The following is a 16,371-nucleotide window of genomic DNA, read 5'->3' as shown; positions in this document are numbered from 1 at the left end:
TCAGATTTTTTCAAAAGCTAGCTTTCTAGCTGTGGCTTCTGAAAAGAGAGATCTGATATTCTAGAGTAGTTATTTATCTTAGCAGCTGCTTGCTAGGAATTCCAGGGAAGGATCAGTGCCTCAGGACAGCCCTATACAGATAGGAGCATGGTCTCAGACTTAGTTGTTCTCACTTCCTCCCCACTAAAGGTGTCTGCAACAGAATAGAAGCCTTCAGGAAACAAGATTCTTTTCAATAAAAATTGTGGCATCCCAGGCTAGCCCAATCTCTTTTTAATAGTTGGAGAAACTAAAACCCAGAGAAATGAAGCAGCTGGCTTTCCTATATAGCATTTTATAGCTTATAAAAGTACTCCACATAAAAGAGCTCATTTGAACCTCAACTATCCTATGAAGTACTTAGTGCAAGTAATTATTCCCATTTTATAGAAAAGGAAACTTAAGGTTAAGGTGGAGAAACTTGTCCTCCACAATCCATAATAAAGAGCATAGCCAGGATAGGGTCTCACAATTTTTGGCTCAAGGCTCTTTTAGTTACTTTTTTTATTCCACTCTAACAAAGATTCAGAGAAGTGAATGTCTAGACCTGAGTTCAAATATAGCCCTACTTATTGGCTGTATGATCCTGAGCAAATCACTTAACCATTTGCCTCAATTTCTTCATCTATAAAATGAGCTAGCAAACCATTCCAATATCTGGGTTGCTAAGTGGTACAATAGGGTGCTAGGCGTGGAGTCAAGAAGACACTTATTCAAATCTGGCATCAGATACTAACTGGGTCACAAAGAATCAGACACCAATGAATAATAACTAATTTTTAAGGTGTATCTAACTCTTCATGACCCCACTTGGCATTTTCTTAGCAAATATACTGGAGTGCTTACTTTCTTCTCTAGCTCATTTAACAGATAATAAAACAGCCAGAGTTAAATAACTTTGTCCAGGGGTCACACAATCAATGAACCCCACACAATAGGGCTGGATTTGAACTCGGATCTTCCTGACTCCAGACCCAGATTTATCATTAGGAGACACTTTGAAGCTTATCTCATCCAAATCTCTCTTTATATAGCTCCCCAGACATCACACAAATAGCAGCAGAACTCTGGCATCCTGACTCCAAACTCTGCTGCCCCCACTTATACTAGGTAAAAGTCCGGTCAATCAATGAATGCTACTCAGCATCCAGGCCTGCTAAGGGACAGGATGGAGGCTACCAGAAAGGCTCAGTGAATGGCAAAGAACTGTTTCACCTAACCTCTGGTGACAGGCTATTACTCAACTTGTAACCTGGCCAACATACTGATCAAAGTGCTAGCAAACTTTTCCATCCACTGGGTGGGGGATCTGAATGTGCACATACCACGGAGATAAGTGAAAATCTATAATGAAAAAGGTTCTCTGCACTTCCAAGTTCTTCACATAACTAAAGGTAGCTGCAGACGAATCAATCGAAAAATCTGACCCAGAACTTCTTGCCTGGGGACAAGTTCTTGCCAAGTCCTATTTAATTTAAAACCTCAGGTTAGGTGGCTAAATCACACAGTCATGTCCCATACCTTTAGCAAGTCCTAATATTTTCTTATAGCCAGTGCTCCTCTGCCTAGTCAGGTTCTGAGATTCTGAGCTGAGTGGAAGCAGGGCTGGATTTGGACCAAAAGACTTTGGGTTCCATTTCTAGGTCTTCTATTTATTATCTGGGAGACTTTAAGCACTATCTGTTAGATCTCCTGATCTGTGAGGGGTGTGGACTAGATGGTCCCTTTCAGTTCCAAATTAAAATCATATCCCATGGTTGCAGTATTCCTGCAGTAGATATGCAACACTGGACAGTTTTTAAATTAGTTCCACCCCCAAAAAACAAACACAATGAAACAGCTAGATTGCCATGTTTGAAACCTTGGTGCTATATCTGTTCTTTCCCATTCCTCACTTCAATGTCTTTCACATCTCAATTCCTCTTCTGTCTCCACTACCACTCCCTCTACTTCCACCCCCATGACACTCCCATATTCTCTGATAGATCATTAGGATAATCTAACAAGTCATCCTTTTCTCTCTCCTCCAATCCATTCCTCATCCTATTGCTAGAATAATCTCTCCTTTGCATAGAAAAGTCCCAGCCCTTTGCCACTTAAACATTTTCAGTGGTTTTCAACTGTACACTGAAATTCAAAATTAAACAATCTGGCACCAGGTTATCTTTTCAGATTTCCCTATTACTCCTCCTCTATATTTCATCCCAAGTACATAATTTTATCACCCAAACAATATTCCTGCCACCCTTATGTCTGGAACATCTTATCTATTTACATTCCTACCCATGGTTAAAGACTCAAAGTTAGGCAAATCCTGATCCAGGAAAATCACTTACCCTCAATTTCTTCATCTGTAAAATGGGGATAATAGCACCAACATCTTAGGATTGTTGAGGACCAAATGAGATGTCAGAAAAGTACTCTGCGCATCTTGCAAAGTGCTACATGAATTTAAAAGCTATAGTTGTAACTATAGCGAAAGAATATGCAAATGTTATTTTCTTCAGGAAAACTCTCTGAGCCATCTGGTTAGTAAGGCTTTTTTCTTAGTTGGATTTCATGATACACCTTGTACCTTTCTAATTATTTATTATCACTTTACATTAGAGGTAATTTTGCCTGTGTCTTATCTCCTTACTAGACTGTAAGCGCCCAAGAATTCAGGGTCTTTGTATTTTCCCTATACCCAAAAAGGCTTTGCATACAGTAAGTGCTTAATATAATTTTGCTGAATGAAGACCAGATATACTGAACTTCAGGCTGATGGCACTTTGATTCAAAATACTATTATGTGTTTTATACTACCCTGCTGATCTCTTAAGTGAGAGGATTCATCAGACTCTTGGTCTCAAAGGAAAATAGGTTTTCAAGAATCACATGAAAACTGACTTGTGACTAATTTAAGGGAATCTGTGAGGCATAGTTTTTTTTATTTCCCTCCAAAATTCCATCTAACAGATCTTTCTCCATACCATACTCCATACCAATTCCTTGTTTTCAAAATTCTCACTTGTAGTAAAAAAAAAGATTGCGGGAGGGGGAGTTGCAGAAAATTTGTAAGTAGAGAGAGAGAATAAATGAGGAGTCAGAAAGTTAACTGCCAATCAACCGCATCTGAATACGGATGCTGTCTACTGTCCAAAAAGATCCAGGATGACATTTACCAAGTAGCTGTGAGCACCAGACAAATTTCTTTCAAATCCTCTTTAAACCCTATTCCCAGCCTCAACTGAGTAACAATGAACTCTGAACTACTATACAAGAGGCACCAGGGGTATTTTCCCCTTTTTTTCCAAGACTCTATAATCCAGACTATTTTGCTTAGAAAATAAATGAAAGTTGTCAAGCTCCCCCCAAACTTACACCAAATCCTACCTACACCCCAGCCCCTTGTTAATTTTGTGTCCTTTCTGGTATGGTCATGTCTCAACTTTGCAAAAGACTTACTATCTGACAAGAAAATCCACCCAAGAAGAATGATTCTTATCGAAGAATCTTGTTCCAACTAGGAATCCAGGTAAAGACCAATTTGATCTCGAGAAGGGCAAAGTTAATAAGAATTCTTCCACTGAACCCCACTGTCCTCACCTCCAGATACTGACAGCATAAAAACTCCATAATTGATTCCTAGAAGGATGCCCTAGCTTTGATCAGAGAAAATGGGTAATTTCTCAAAGCCCACAGTTGGTATAAAGTTTTCACATAGGGAAAAAACATGTCATTGCTGATTACCACAAACATGCTGGACTTAAAAAATAGGTTATTTTCAAGTTATGTTGGAGGGAGACCCAGAGGGGCCCCAAATTCACACACTCCAATAATCTATAGTAAAACTGTTGAAAGTGTTATTTTTCTTAAACAAAACAAAATCCCAAATCACACACAAAACCCTTCACAAAAACCAGAGACCAAGAAAAGTTGAACAAAACTACAACCCAAGTTGGTTACAGAAACTAAGGATGTATCCTGGGGTCTATACTCATTCCTAGGACAGCTCAAATGCTACAGAATTCTCCCCATTCAGAGCCAGACTAAAACACCCTTCTTCAAACCCCTAAGTGAGCTCACTCTAAATTTCTTGGCTCAACCCTCAAGGGCAACTTAGTAATAACTCAGGGCTGGCACCTTCCAATCTGGCTCCAGGAGGGCAGTCATACTGTCTCACTTAAGGAGCATCTTTCCCATTCCCTTGATTAGTTTAGAGCTAGCCCCTCACTAGCTTCTAGTCCTGGTGCCTCATTGTTTGACTTATAAAACTGGCTCTAGATTTGTTTCATTTTTTTTACTATGTATAAAAAAAGTGGTCAGTTTTTCCCCCCATTTTAAAGATTAAAAAACTATGGTAACCCTAGGTAACCCCAGCACCAAAGCTCACAGGTTCCTCCCTGCAAGAGGAAGCATAAGTAGGCCCTCATCCAGTGCATGTGACTGGGAAGGAGGAGGAGAAAAGAAGGTAAGGACATAGTGGGATATAGTCCATCAGAAGAGGACAAGAAGGAAATGAAGAGGGTACATGGGTGAAAGGCCTTCTGTGTGAGGGGGTGGATATATCACACGTGGCATTAAAAAAAGTACACACCCTCAAAGAGGACTGCCACAGCTCTAAGCTTGGGGAGCCTCAGAAAGATTAAGGTTGTGAACACAGTGAAAGCTGCTCCCTGATAGAGCCTCCAAGGCTCCTGTGTATAGACACGTGAGTTTTGGAGAGGGGGAACTAGTGGTTAAGATGGCTCTTTGCTACCCCTTCCTAAACAACTGTCCTCTGAAGTTGCCTCCCTTTGACATTCCTACCATGTGCTTCTTTGCTGATGACTAAGAGTTGCATTTTGGACCATTACTGGTAGTGACACTAGTGTCATCAATCCAGTCCCCTTTGGTGACTTTAGGAATACGGTATCATTCCCTCATTGCTATCTCTGAGGTTCCTGGTATTCCCCAGGTTGTTGCAGGGATTAGCCCATAATATCTAAAGAAAGAAGGCTATAGGAGCCAATGAACATCCCCCTATAAAGGTGCAGAAGTAAAAAAGGTGTCACTTGGGTCCTAGGCACCTAACTAAGTCTTGCCCTTCCAGCAGCTATCAGGAGACATATAATTAGGGCCCTGTCTCCCCAAGCCGCTGAGCCATGCTGATTAAGGATCGAAGTTGCACCAGCTTCAAGGGTCCCACCTCTCTGGGATCACGGCTCTCTAGCCATCGTAAAGCTGTCTCAAGACCTCTAATGGCTTCTCCAGCTGTGGGTACTGGTGATGGCCCTCCTGTTCCAGCCTCCTCCTCCCCCTGGGGTGGACCAGCCAGTGGTGGGAAGCCCCCACAAGAGGGCTGTTCCCGACCTCCCCCATCCTCCTCCTCTTCCCCCCCACCCTCTGGGGGCTCCCCCAAGTCTGGGGCCCCATCGTCCAAGTGCAGCCATTCTGCCACATCTTCAGGTGCTAAGCGTTTGTAAGTGAGGGCAGCCAGGTGTGTTAGGTCACTGAGGACCTTGCTGTGTTCCTCGGCCTCCTCATCCTCCCCAGAGGCTCCTGGGTGGGGTTGGACCAGCTGTTCCTCATCATCAGGACGGGATTCAAAGGCAGCTCGGAGACCCAGCAGCCAGCATCGTTCAATACTGCCTGCCTGGACCAGATCCCAAGAGAGGCCGGCTAGATAGAGCATGTCCTTCAACATGAAGCTACGAACAAAGTCCAGAGGGGAGCCACCTGCACATGACACAGCCAGCCGCAGCAGTTCCCTTTTGTACAACTGTTTGAAGGCAGATACCACCCCTTGTTCCAAGGGTGCTGGAATCTTACACCGGGCACTGCTCTTAGACAGGAAAAGCACCCGCACTGCACCATCAGGGGTCTGCAATTCCTCAGGATGACAAAGGGCTGGCCCTGGGCCCAGGCTGCCAGCTGCCCTTTGCCGTTTGCCAGCCTCCTCACCCTCTTCTGGGGAGGGTGGCCATAGGCCCGATGGCCTTGGTCCAGGGTGGTGATTCACCAACAGCACAGCCTTCTGCTGCAGGCAGCTGCGCCGCAGGTAGCGCCTGACACCTGGCACAAACTCCTCAAAGAACCAGCCACGGAGCAGTGTGGCACTGAGCCAAGCATCAGGGCTATAGCGGTAGGAGGCAGGAAACTTGTCTTGATTGTGGTGTCGCAAGCTGGGTGGATCTGGCAGCTGCCCAATCACCAGGGGCTTCAGCTTGTGGCTGCCAGTCAAGTTAGCCGCTAGCAACACCGTGACCCTGTCCCCTCTCCACTTGTGTCCTCTATTTCCAGGCTCCCCTTCCCCAGGTGGGGCTGTCTGCTCAGGCAACAACTTCCAGTAGAGTCCAGTGACGTTGGCATTGTAAATCTGTTCATCCCCATAGCCCCCATCAGTGGGGGTTGGGGGTGGCATCGGTGAGGAATGGTCTGCTATGGCCACAAGGTCTGGTTCGGCCTTAACGGTGGGCAGTGAGGGAGCTGAGGCAGGGGGGGGAGGAGCTGGCTCTGCCTCGCCATAGATTCTCTGGCTAGAGATGCCATGGCGCTTCTGCCACCTCCAGAACCAGCCATGACTAGCCTTGAAGGTGCATTCAGGCCCGTAGATCTGGCGGGCAAAGGCTTCTGCCTGGGCCTGGATGATAGGACCAGAGAGTGGGATGCCATGTTGGCGCAGGGTGAGGAACCAGGTGTAGACAGCACGATCGATCTCCTCCTCATTGGCCAGGCGCATCTTCTTCCGTTGGGTGCCCACTTCTCCGCCCAGCTGATCCAGGAACCAGCGCAGCTTGGGCTCATCCTTGAGCCAGCCCCGCAGGGTACCTCCGGGCACCCCGAAGTCCCTGCACACGCTGGCCTGGCGCTCCCCGCCCTTCACACGTTCGATGGCCTGGAGCTTGTCCTTGATAGAATAGGCTTTCCGAAAGGCCATCTTCACCGAAAGGCTTGGCGCCCCAGGGCTGCCCCCAGCCCCCGGGGGCGCTGCAGGCACAGCAGGCAAGGGGCCCCGGCCCGGGGACGGCTGCTCCTCTTCCCCCACCTCCCGGGGCAGGAGCGGAGGCCCGGGCAGGGCAGGTGCCGGGGGCCGGCGGCGGCGAGGGTGCGGGGCCGGGCCGGCTGGCCCCGCAGGGTACATGGAGGCGGAGGCGGCGATGGAGGTAGCTGGAAGCCATATACCCAGGGCCGCCTAGTCTGCCCACCCGCCTCCAGCCGGGGCAGGCGCGTTATAGGCGGGGCGCGCGCGTAATGGGCGGGGAGCCGAAGGGGAGGGGGCAGGGAAAGGGGAGGAAGGAGGAGGGAAAAGAGAAAGGAGGGAAAGTGGGAGGGGAGGGAGAGCCACCCGCCTGCACTTCTCTTCCCTTTTGTCTCCACCTAGCTCCGATGAGCGCCCCTGACGGAGAAAAAGGACGGGCCAAGCGGAGAGCATTAGCTTCACCCCACCCTCCAAGTTCTTCAAACTCGCTCCCCTTTCTTCCCTGCGCCTAGACGCAGGCGCACAGACTATCTTTCGCCCCACTGCCTTCTGTCAATAGGCAATTGCGCAGGCGCATCTACCTAGCCACGCCCTCTCTTAGAGCGACTAGCCTCTTTAGAAGCCTCTAGGGTTTAGCACCACCCACCCTTGAGCTTCTTCCTGGGTCTAGACCAGAAAGGTTTCTCGCCTTCTCCGGCCCGTTCTGCCGGGCACGCGGCACAGGGACTCCGCCCCCTAGGCTTCCCCTCCGAGCTATACGACAGACTATTCCATTCAGTTGGAGGGGACGGGGTAGGGAGTTGTCTCTTTCTGACAGTCGGCCTCGAGCTGGAGGGAAGAATCATTGTATTCTCCAGCTCAGTGTACTCTCGCGATCCCAGGGTCGGGGTTGTCGTATCCTCGGGGCTAGGCAGAAGGCGGGGGAGGGAAAGCAGAATTTCTCAGTTTCCCCCCCCTTCGCCCTGTGGAGTGGCGGTTGGTAGGGTCCAGCCTCTCATTTCCCGTGCGCTGCCGCCCTGCTTTCCCTTTCCCCGCCGCTTCCCGCCGGATTGGCTTTGGGACTAAACCTTTCTTTGCTGTTCTCCAGTCTGACGGAGTGTGAGTACCGGGAGCCCGGACCCAAACCGCTACGGGCAGGTTTGAGGGCGAAGCTCCACTTCCTCCTCTCCTGCCCCCGGCCTTTCCTAAGGCGCCGCCTGAGCCGCGGTTAAAAGTGTAGAGCAAGTGACCTCCCCAGAAGGGGCCGCCCGGGCGAGCGGAGCGCTTTAGGGGCTGTAGGTCAAAGTGCCGCCGTCGCGGGTCGGGGGCAGTGGAAAGGGGACGGACGCTTTTAGGGTGAAGGGGAAGGCGATATCGCCCGCCGGGCAGGTTGGTTTGGTCAGTGCCTAGGCTCAGCCCCACGTGGCTCCCCTGGGAACCTTTCTGGGCCGACCGGCTGCGTGGTGTCTGAGGTTCCCCAGTCGGAACTGAAGGCTTCTTTCTCTGCGGGAGTGGAGCTTGGGCCCCAGAGGTGCACAGGCCGGAGATTGAGGGTCCCCGGGCACTGGCATCGGTGCATTTCGGTAAACTGACAGAAGAAGCCGAGTGCGGCTCCTCGCCCTTCCCCCCTTTCCCCCTCCACCCGGCAAGCGTGTCTTGTTTCTCTGGCTCCATTTGAACCCTCATCCTCTAGTCACTTAGAACACGGACTGTGAGCGCTGGAAAAGGGGACTTGAGAGACTGTCCGATTCAGCCTTTCTCGTAAGCAGGCCAAGGAATGGCTTTGCTCTGAGCCGGACTGGGAGTTAGCAGGAATAGGAAGACACTAAAGTTCCTAGAAGAGTTGGGGGAAGGCGAGGTAGTCTGGGCCAATATTCTACCAGCATAATAGTGATATTCTATTTCCTTTGAGGACTGCTGCCATAGGGCAAGATAAGATTGACTTATAAACAGTAAAATGCTGCATATTAAACTGAGTACACACTGTGTCTGCTAAGTTGTCCGCATGCTAGAGGCACAAAGACAAAAATCAACGTCTGCCTTGAGCAGTTTATGGTCTGCAATAGTAAAACCAGTATAGCATGAGAAAAACTAAGGAGAAAAGTTTCGTGGAGGTGATGAGGTCTAGAGTTGGGGTCCCTAAATGAAATTACGGTTTAATTGAGGTCTAGTGGCAGGTTTGGGGTACAGGGAGTCAAATGGAGCTCGCCTGCAACCCCTTTGGATTTGGCGCAAGGAGAGACAGCGGTAAATGAGGTCTAGTAGCAGGGCGAGTCCCCAATAAAGGCATTTATTGGCCCGAAAGCTAGATCGATAAAAGATTGGTTTATTATGGGGTTTGGAAGTAAGATTAAAGCATAGTAAGGAAATAGGCGAAGGTAGAGATGAGGAGGGCACCGGACAGAGGGTCCAGTGGACAGAAAGTCCTGACATGGCTAGCATGTTGGGGACCTTTGCAAAGAGGGAGATCCCAGCGTGTCCTTTGAGATTGAATTTAAGCCAGACTATAAAGCATAGATAAAATTTCTATCACCTAAAGAGAGGAAGAATTGCGGCCTGCCTATCATGGGAGTGTTTAGATGAAGATCAAGATTGGAAATGAGTTTGATATATGATATAAGACTGAGAAGATAGTTTGGTTTAGCTAGAATGGATAGTATGTTTAGGAATAGTGGAAAATTAGGCAGTAAAGGGCACATGAATCATGAACAGCAGTGGAGAAGGACCAATAGAGTTCTAGAAACTTGTAGTCAAGACCTGAATTCAAATACTGCATTACTATGGATATTTTCACTGGCTATATGTATGTGGTTTTTTTTTTTTTTTTGGTACATAGTGGTCTACGTGTTATCTCTACCATTGGATTGTGAGTTTGAGACTAGGATTTATCTTGCTTTTCTTTGTGTCTCTAGCACAAGCACCAAATGATGAGGTTTAGATATAGGGAACCTAAATGAAATTAGGATTTAATTGAGGTCTAGTGGCAGTTTTGGGGTACAGGGAGTCAAATAGAGCTCCCCTGCAATTCCCTTGGGTTCGGTGCAAGGATATTGAGTTAAATGAAGTCTAGTGGCTCCATGAGGGTTCCCAATAAAGAAATTTATTGGCCTGAAAAGCTAGATTGATAAAAGAGGTTTATTATGGTGTTTTGAAGTAAGGTTAAAGTGTAGTTAAGGAAATAGGTAAAAGTAGAGATAAGAAGGTCATCGGACACAAGAGTTCCAGTGTAGGTGCTTGATAAATGTTTGATTGATTTACCCTTTCTGAGTTTTAGTTTCCTCATTTGGTTTTTAAAAAGAGATTAATATTAACCTGTAAAATCTCAAGGTTATGACCGCCAAATGAGATGTACGTTGCAATCCTGTGCTGTATTAGCATCAGCTATTATAAGATCCTGAAAGTCAGGCAGGGTCAGTGTACCGACATCCTGCTTTAGCATGATGAGGCAGTTCTTTCCTTTATTCCATGGTCTCCTGGCTACCTGACCTGTTGATAGTCATATCAGAGTAATTTGGGGAAAGAAAGTGATTTCCTTCAAGACTCAGCTTAAATGATGTCTTCTACAGGAGACCTCTTCTAGTTCCCCTTAGTATTACAGCCTTCTCTAAGGTCGGTTATCTACCATCTGCTCTGTGTATATTTATATGTAGCTCTGAATATATTTATATTCCCCAACTCTCCCTTACCCTGGCAGGCTGGACCAACTGACTACTTTGAGGGATCAGCTTTCTAGTGCTGTTTCTCCCATCCAAAATGCTCCCTATTGATTATCAGGCAGAGTTCATTAGTTTTTAGAAAGGGTATTTATTAAATGACTAGTGAATAAAATGTTGGGCCTATAGTAAAAAACACAAGTTCTAATCCAGCTTCAGATACTTTCTGGCTGCATGACATTGGGCAAATTTAACATCTGTCTGCTTTTGTTTTCTCAAATGTAAAATAGATAATTGTACCTACCTCACAGGATTGTTGTGAGGATCAAATAATATTCATAAAGTGTTTTAGCACAGCGCATGGCACATTTAATTAGTCTTCCTCCTCCAAGCAGATATACAAAAATAGCTAATTTCAGAAATATTCCCCCCCCAAAAAAACTAGCAGTACACTTTCCCCTTGATAAATAAGGTTCTTAGGGAGAGTGGGCTCAAACTTAGGATATGTAACTAGGATAAACAGCTCTTTTTCTCCCTGTATTTTTCCTGTTTTTTTTTTTTTTTTTTTTTTTTTCAATGATCAAGGCCCTTCACTCCTTCCAAAACATTAATACAGCTTTAAAAAAAAAAAAAAAAAAAAAAAAAAAAAAACAGTATACAAACATGAAAAGGGAGGGGTGGAAGAGAAATTCAATAACTAGAGTAGCGAGGATGTTTTTGATATAGGCAACAACATGAGCAAAGAACTAGAGATGGGAATGTATAGGCCATGTTCAGGGGAGAGAGATTTGGTAAAAGGACCTGATACATAGAAGGGAATCATCTAGCATTTACCGAGTCCTTTGAATGGTCAGGAATTTTACTAAGTTCTAGTGATAAACAGAAAAGGAAAATACACTGATCTCTGCCCTCAAGCTTACATTCTAAAAGGGGGAAAACAACATATTCACATGTGTGCTAAATAAATTGCGTGGGTAACCCCTAAGCATAGGAGATGGAGCATCCTGTATGAGATACATCAATAAGCCAGTATGGCCCATATTGCTCATTGAGGGAGAAATGGGTTAAAAGACAGGAAAAATTCAGGATGTGAATAGCTGTAAAAATCAAACATGTTTTCATCTTATCCTAAAGGGAATAGACCCCATTATATGTTATGTAATAAGCCTCATTCCATGTTATTTATCTATATGGTTCAGCTGAACAGATCTTGCAGTTTCTGACACCTTACCTTTGCCTCTCAGAATCCCTAGTTTCCTTCAAAGCTTAACTCAAGTAACATCATCTTTTCCATGAAGCTTTTACTGATCCCTCCAGCTTCTAGGACCTTCCATTCCCATCTGGGTTTGGAGTCAGGGTGACCTGAATTCAAATCTGTCTTAAGACATTTATTATATATGACCCTGGGCAAAGCTTTTCATCTTTATCAACCTCGATTTTCTCCTATAAGTGGGGATGATAATAGCACTTATTTCTCAGTTGTGAAGATCAAATGATAATTGTCATGTTTGCTGTATAAATGCCATATGCGTGTGTGGTTAATTTCTCCCTTCCTCCATAATGTAAACTTTTTGAGGGTAAGAACAATTTCATTTTTGTTTTTTCTATCTCCAGTTCTTAGCACAGTGTCTGTTATAGATCAGGCATCTAATAGTTGCTTATTGCTTGATTATGTGTGTATGCTACTTTGGGATCAATAGTCCATACCAAAAACGCTCGTGCCAAATCTCTCCTTACTTTGTTATAATGGAAAGGGTGATAGATTTGAAGGCAGAAGAACCTAGATGAGATTCCTAGCTTTGTTCTTTACAACCTGAGTGATCTTGGGGTGGTCCTTTCCTCATGTGTAAACTGAGTGTGGCTCCATGAAGGGCATCTTCCTGCTATGAATTTTATGAGACCCAGTGAGGTTATCCTCCAGGCTGGAGCCAAAGGCATTCTTCCCTGCTTCCTATTGGGTATATTGCCTCATTGAACAAAGAACAGCCTAGCCTCCACCTACTGCAAGCCCTCTTATTCAAGTTATCAAGTAGTAAATCAAATAATTTTATGAATTCTGAGCCTCTTTTGATAAAATCTCCAAATCTAAGGTCATAGACTACTTCGAAATCAGATATTGAGGGTCCTTGGAGGTCACTGTATGCAATTGCTTTCTTGAGGCCTATTGAACTTAAGAAGATTGATTAAAGACACATTAGCTAAGGTCAAAATTTACTTTCATAAAAATTAATTATGCTATCTACACAAGGTTGGTCAGTATTCCTAGCTTAATCCTGTACTTGCCAAAGTTTATTCCCACCTCAGTGCCTTTCTGTGTTGCAGCTACTTGCAAATCATTGCCTGTCAGATAGGATCAGAGATAAGTCCCAAATCCTATCTATTACTTTTTTCTATGTGCTCTGGCATAGGCTACTTTGTTCTCTGTAGCCTCAACATACTTGGGAGCAATAGCATTGGAAGTGTGAGAAGGAAAGAAGTTAAGAGAGAAAGAAAAGACTCCTTTTTTAAAAAATTATAAACAGGGAAATAGGATCTGTATTTTACATTTGAGAATCTATACATTTCTGTACATAACAACATTGGCAATGGTGTGGCTCTGGGCTGTAATTTTTGATATTTGAATTGGTAACATTCGGGTTCTTATTGTTCCTTTTCTGTGATAACTTTTGTTTATTTTATTTGTTTACATTAGTTATTAATAGGAAGTTGAGCAGATTTCTCAACTTTGTATGAGTTTAACTGTGTGTTTTAATTTAAAAAAATTTTGTTGAAAAGCATCAATATCATCATGGAGTCCTAGCTCGAACTTGACTAGCAACTGTAGGGAAAAATGAAATGGATCCTGAAGTCTAGTGCTCACTAATGTTAAGAATTATTCTAGACCAGTTACCACCTGTTCATAAACTTCTCAAAACCCCATAATGAAGATTTATTTTAAAATCATCTGTTTTCTTTTACTCTAATATGATCAAACTAGGTGCCAGAAAATATGAATTTCAGCTCTGGCTCTCCCAATTAAACTTTGATTACATAATCTCACTCTTGGAGGGGACCTCAGGCCCTCTAGCCTATATTGGCCCAAGTAAGACTCCTCTCCTCAGCAAAGGCCAAACAAGAGGCCAGTCCAGACTCTGCTTGAATATCTCTAGTGAGGAAGAACTTGCTTCATCCTTCCCCTACCCTCCTCCCTGCTCTTAGATAGCTCTAAGGATTGAGGTATTTTACTGTACTTCAAGCCTAACTTTGACTTTACAGTTTCATCTATTTACTACTGCCCCTCATTCTCCTCTCTGGGCCAAACAGAACAAATTTAATCCCTCTCTTTTCCACAACATTCCATGAAACACTTGAAAATAGCGTAGCACTTCCAGCCTCTGTTTTTTTCTGGCAAACAGAATGGTTAATCTCTCTTTTGCTTTTTTTACTTAGAAGCCTCAAATGGGAAAATATTTGTAGAAACTCTTTTAAAATAAGCACTATGCAAATATAGGGTGTGATTATTATTAATCCATTATTTCCTTGAAAGAGCCTTTTCTGGGAGCAGATGGTACTAGATTTGTGCCTGCTTCAGGAAGAGGTGGGGGCAGCTTTCTAACTGCCACTAACAGCTGCTCACTAAAATGACCGTGTAGGCAGTTCCCAGGCTGTTTCCATAGTAGACACGCTGCCAGGAGGGAAATCTGAAGCCTGATATCCTAGGATGCTTTGACAAACTCCCTTGTGGGGAAGGTCTTCAGTACTGCTTGGATTTTTTAGTAACTGGTGGCTTAACACCGTAGCCTGAGATGGTACCAGGGACTGCCTGCTCGGTGTCTGCCTATTCCGAGGTAGTGACTGTGTAGAGAGTGGGTCAGACAGAATCTAAGAAGTCTCTTTCTTGGGCCCTGAGCCTTATTTGCCACCTGATGCTAGTTGTTTATCCTCTTTGGACATCGTTTGCATTGTTTGCACAGTAGAGAACATCATCTGTAGTCTTGATTTTTTTTTTTTTTTTCCATCCAGTTATCCAGAGGCTTAGACAAAATAATGCGAAGCCTTCTGGAAATTAATTTTTTTCTTGCTAAATTATGCCCATTCTAGTTCTTCCTGATATCAAGAGTGGAAGATGGGACTATGCTCTAGCAGTCATAGAGTTTTATTTACACCTGGTGTTCTGAGGTCAGGCTATCTGGTAGTGATGCTGCTTTTCTTTCTACCAGGAAGCATCTAAATTCTTCTGAAAATTTGCTTCTTTATACTGAGAACATGGGTCTTGTTGAAGCATGGACAATTTGTTGTTATGCTGTGTGCATGTCCTATCTGATGGCCAGTCTTTGGGGAATTTAACCTTTCTGACTATATCTAATCTCACTGCTTTCTCTTCATGCTGCCCTAGGAATATAATTTAAAAGTAAGTATTTGCCTTAACCTGTTGTCTCCTAGATATTGGTTGAGATAACTATGATAAGACAAGAATCCTTTTTTAAACTGCCTTTTGTGCTATAGTAAACTAAGAAACACATGTGATTTTCCTTTTTCCATACCCAAATTAAGATTTTAAAAAAAAATTGAAAGACTTTGAAGTTCACTGTCATTTTAAACATCAAATGAAGCATTGTTTGGAGTGGACTTTCCCTGGATGCTTGGAAGGAGCACCATCTAGAAAGTAACCCAGTTTAATGAGCTAGAGACCCAGGCTAGAGCAAGAGACTTGGGTTCTGGTCCTTATTGTGCCACTAACGCACTGTGGTATTTTGGACAAAGCACTTCCCTTCCCTGTGCTTCTGCCCCTTCATGGAAAATGAGGGGGTGAGCTTCTTTCTGTTAGAACATGAAATGATTCCATGAGTAAAGTGTCTGATTCCTAGTGAGCTCATAGTGAAGGCACCCTATTTGGGGAAATAGCAATAAGGTCCCAACAGGTACCAAGCAGAACTGTTATTTGGTTATTAATGTCATTCTGGGTGGGTGTGTGTGTGTGTGTGTGTGTGTGTGTGTGTTTGTGTTTTACCTCATTAAAATGAGCTCCATGAGAAGGTATATATATCATAGATAACAACTATGGTTGGAATGAAGACTAGCTCATTAAAATATCTAATATCAAAAGATAACTTTGAACTTCTATGTTCAAGCTGTTTCTACTGAATCTGGCATAAAATGCTTATGCTTTAAAGGGTATAGAATCCTAGAATCTTAATTATATTATCTTAAGTTGGTTTTTCTCCACTTAAAAAGCAAGAACACAGCTTTTAATAAGGCCAACATTAGTACAGTATATTGGCGTAGAGAAAACTGAATAATTAAAAATTGATTTGAAATTGAAAAATCTTTGGATACAAAACGGCAAGTTACATTTTTAGTAGGCAGTATAGAAAAAACCATGCTGCTTTTGTACAACTTCATATTGTCTTCAACCCTAAACTTTTCCTGCCTAAATCTCATTTTGGACCTTGGGGTATCTCACACTCCTTCCCTTCTTGTATCTGAGGTTTGCATCCTCTGGTTTAGTCTGAAACTGCCCTTCCTCAGGGGCGTGTGTGTGTGTGTGTGTGTGTGTGTGTGTGTGTGCATGCTTGCGCATCCAAAAAATTTACTTCCTTCAGTGATCTACCCATACACTGTAATACAGCCCTTGAGCCAATTTACCTGGGCCTAATCTTCTATTTCCTTATTCCATGGCTCTTAGCCAGCTAACTTGGTATACCATATGGTAACACACCTAAAGACTTGTAGAGACAGGTACACTCTAGTACTCAGTCAGAAATCCAGTAACCTCCC

At 44.3% G+C, this 16,371-nt stretch overlaps 2 protein-coding genes across 3 annotated transcripts in view; one reads left to right on the top strand and one right to left on the bottom strand.

Moving 5' to 3' along the window:
- Positions 1-2,950: 2,950 nt before the first annotated feature.
- On the bottom strand, positions 2,951-7,774 carry TIGD5 (tigger transposable element derived 5). Its single transcript, XM_051971202.1, has one exon. It carries the CDS (start codon positions 7,142-7,144, stop codon positions 5,135-5,137), a length of 2,010 nt encoding a protein of 669 aa, XP_051827162.1. The 5' UTR covers positions 7,145-7,774; the 3' UTR covers positions 2,951-5,134.
- A 193-nt stretch (positions 7,775-7,967) lies between these two features.
- The window catches only part of EEF1D (eukaryotic translation elongation factor 1 delta), a 29,444-nt gene continuing 21,040 nt past the window's right edge, over positions 7,968-16,371 (top strand). Inside the window, exon 1 of one of the 2 annotated variants that reach the window (XM_051971200.1) lies at positions 7,968-8,080. The gene's annotated coding sequence lies outside the window, so the exon portion shown is untranslated. The remainder of the gene's footprint in view (positions 8,081-16,371) is intronic. The other variant, XM_051971201.1, reaches the window with a different exon arrangement.

Source organism: Antechinus flavipes, chromosome 1 (genome assembly GCF_016432865.1).
Source record: "Antechinus flavipes isolate AdamAnt ecotype Samford, QLD, Australia chromosome 1, AdamAnt_v2, whole genome shotgun sequence".
Taxonomy (NCBI): domain Eukaryota; kingdom Metazoa; phylum Chordata; class Mammalia; order Dasyuromorphia; family Dasyuridae; genus Antechinus; species Antechinus flavipes.
This window is presented reverse-complemented; position numbering and strand designations above follow the sequence as displayed.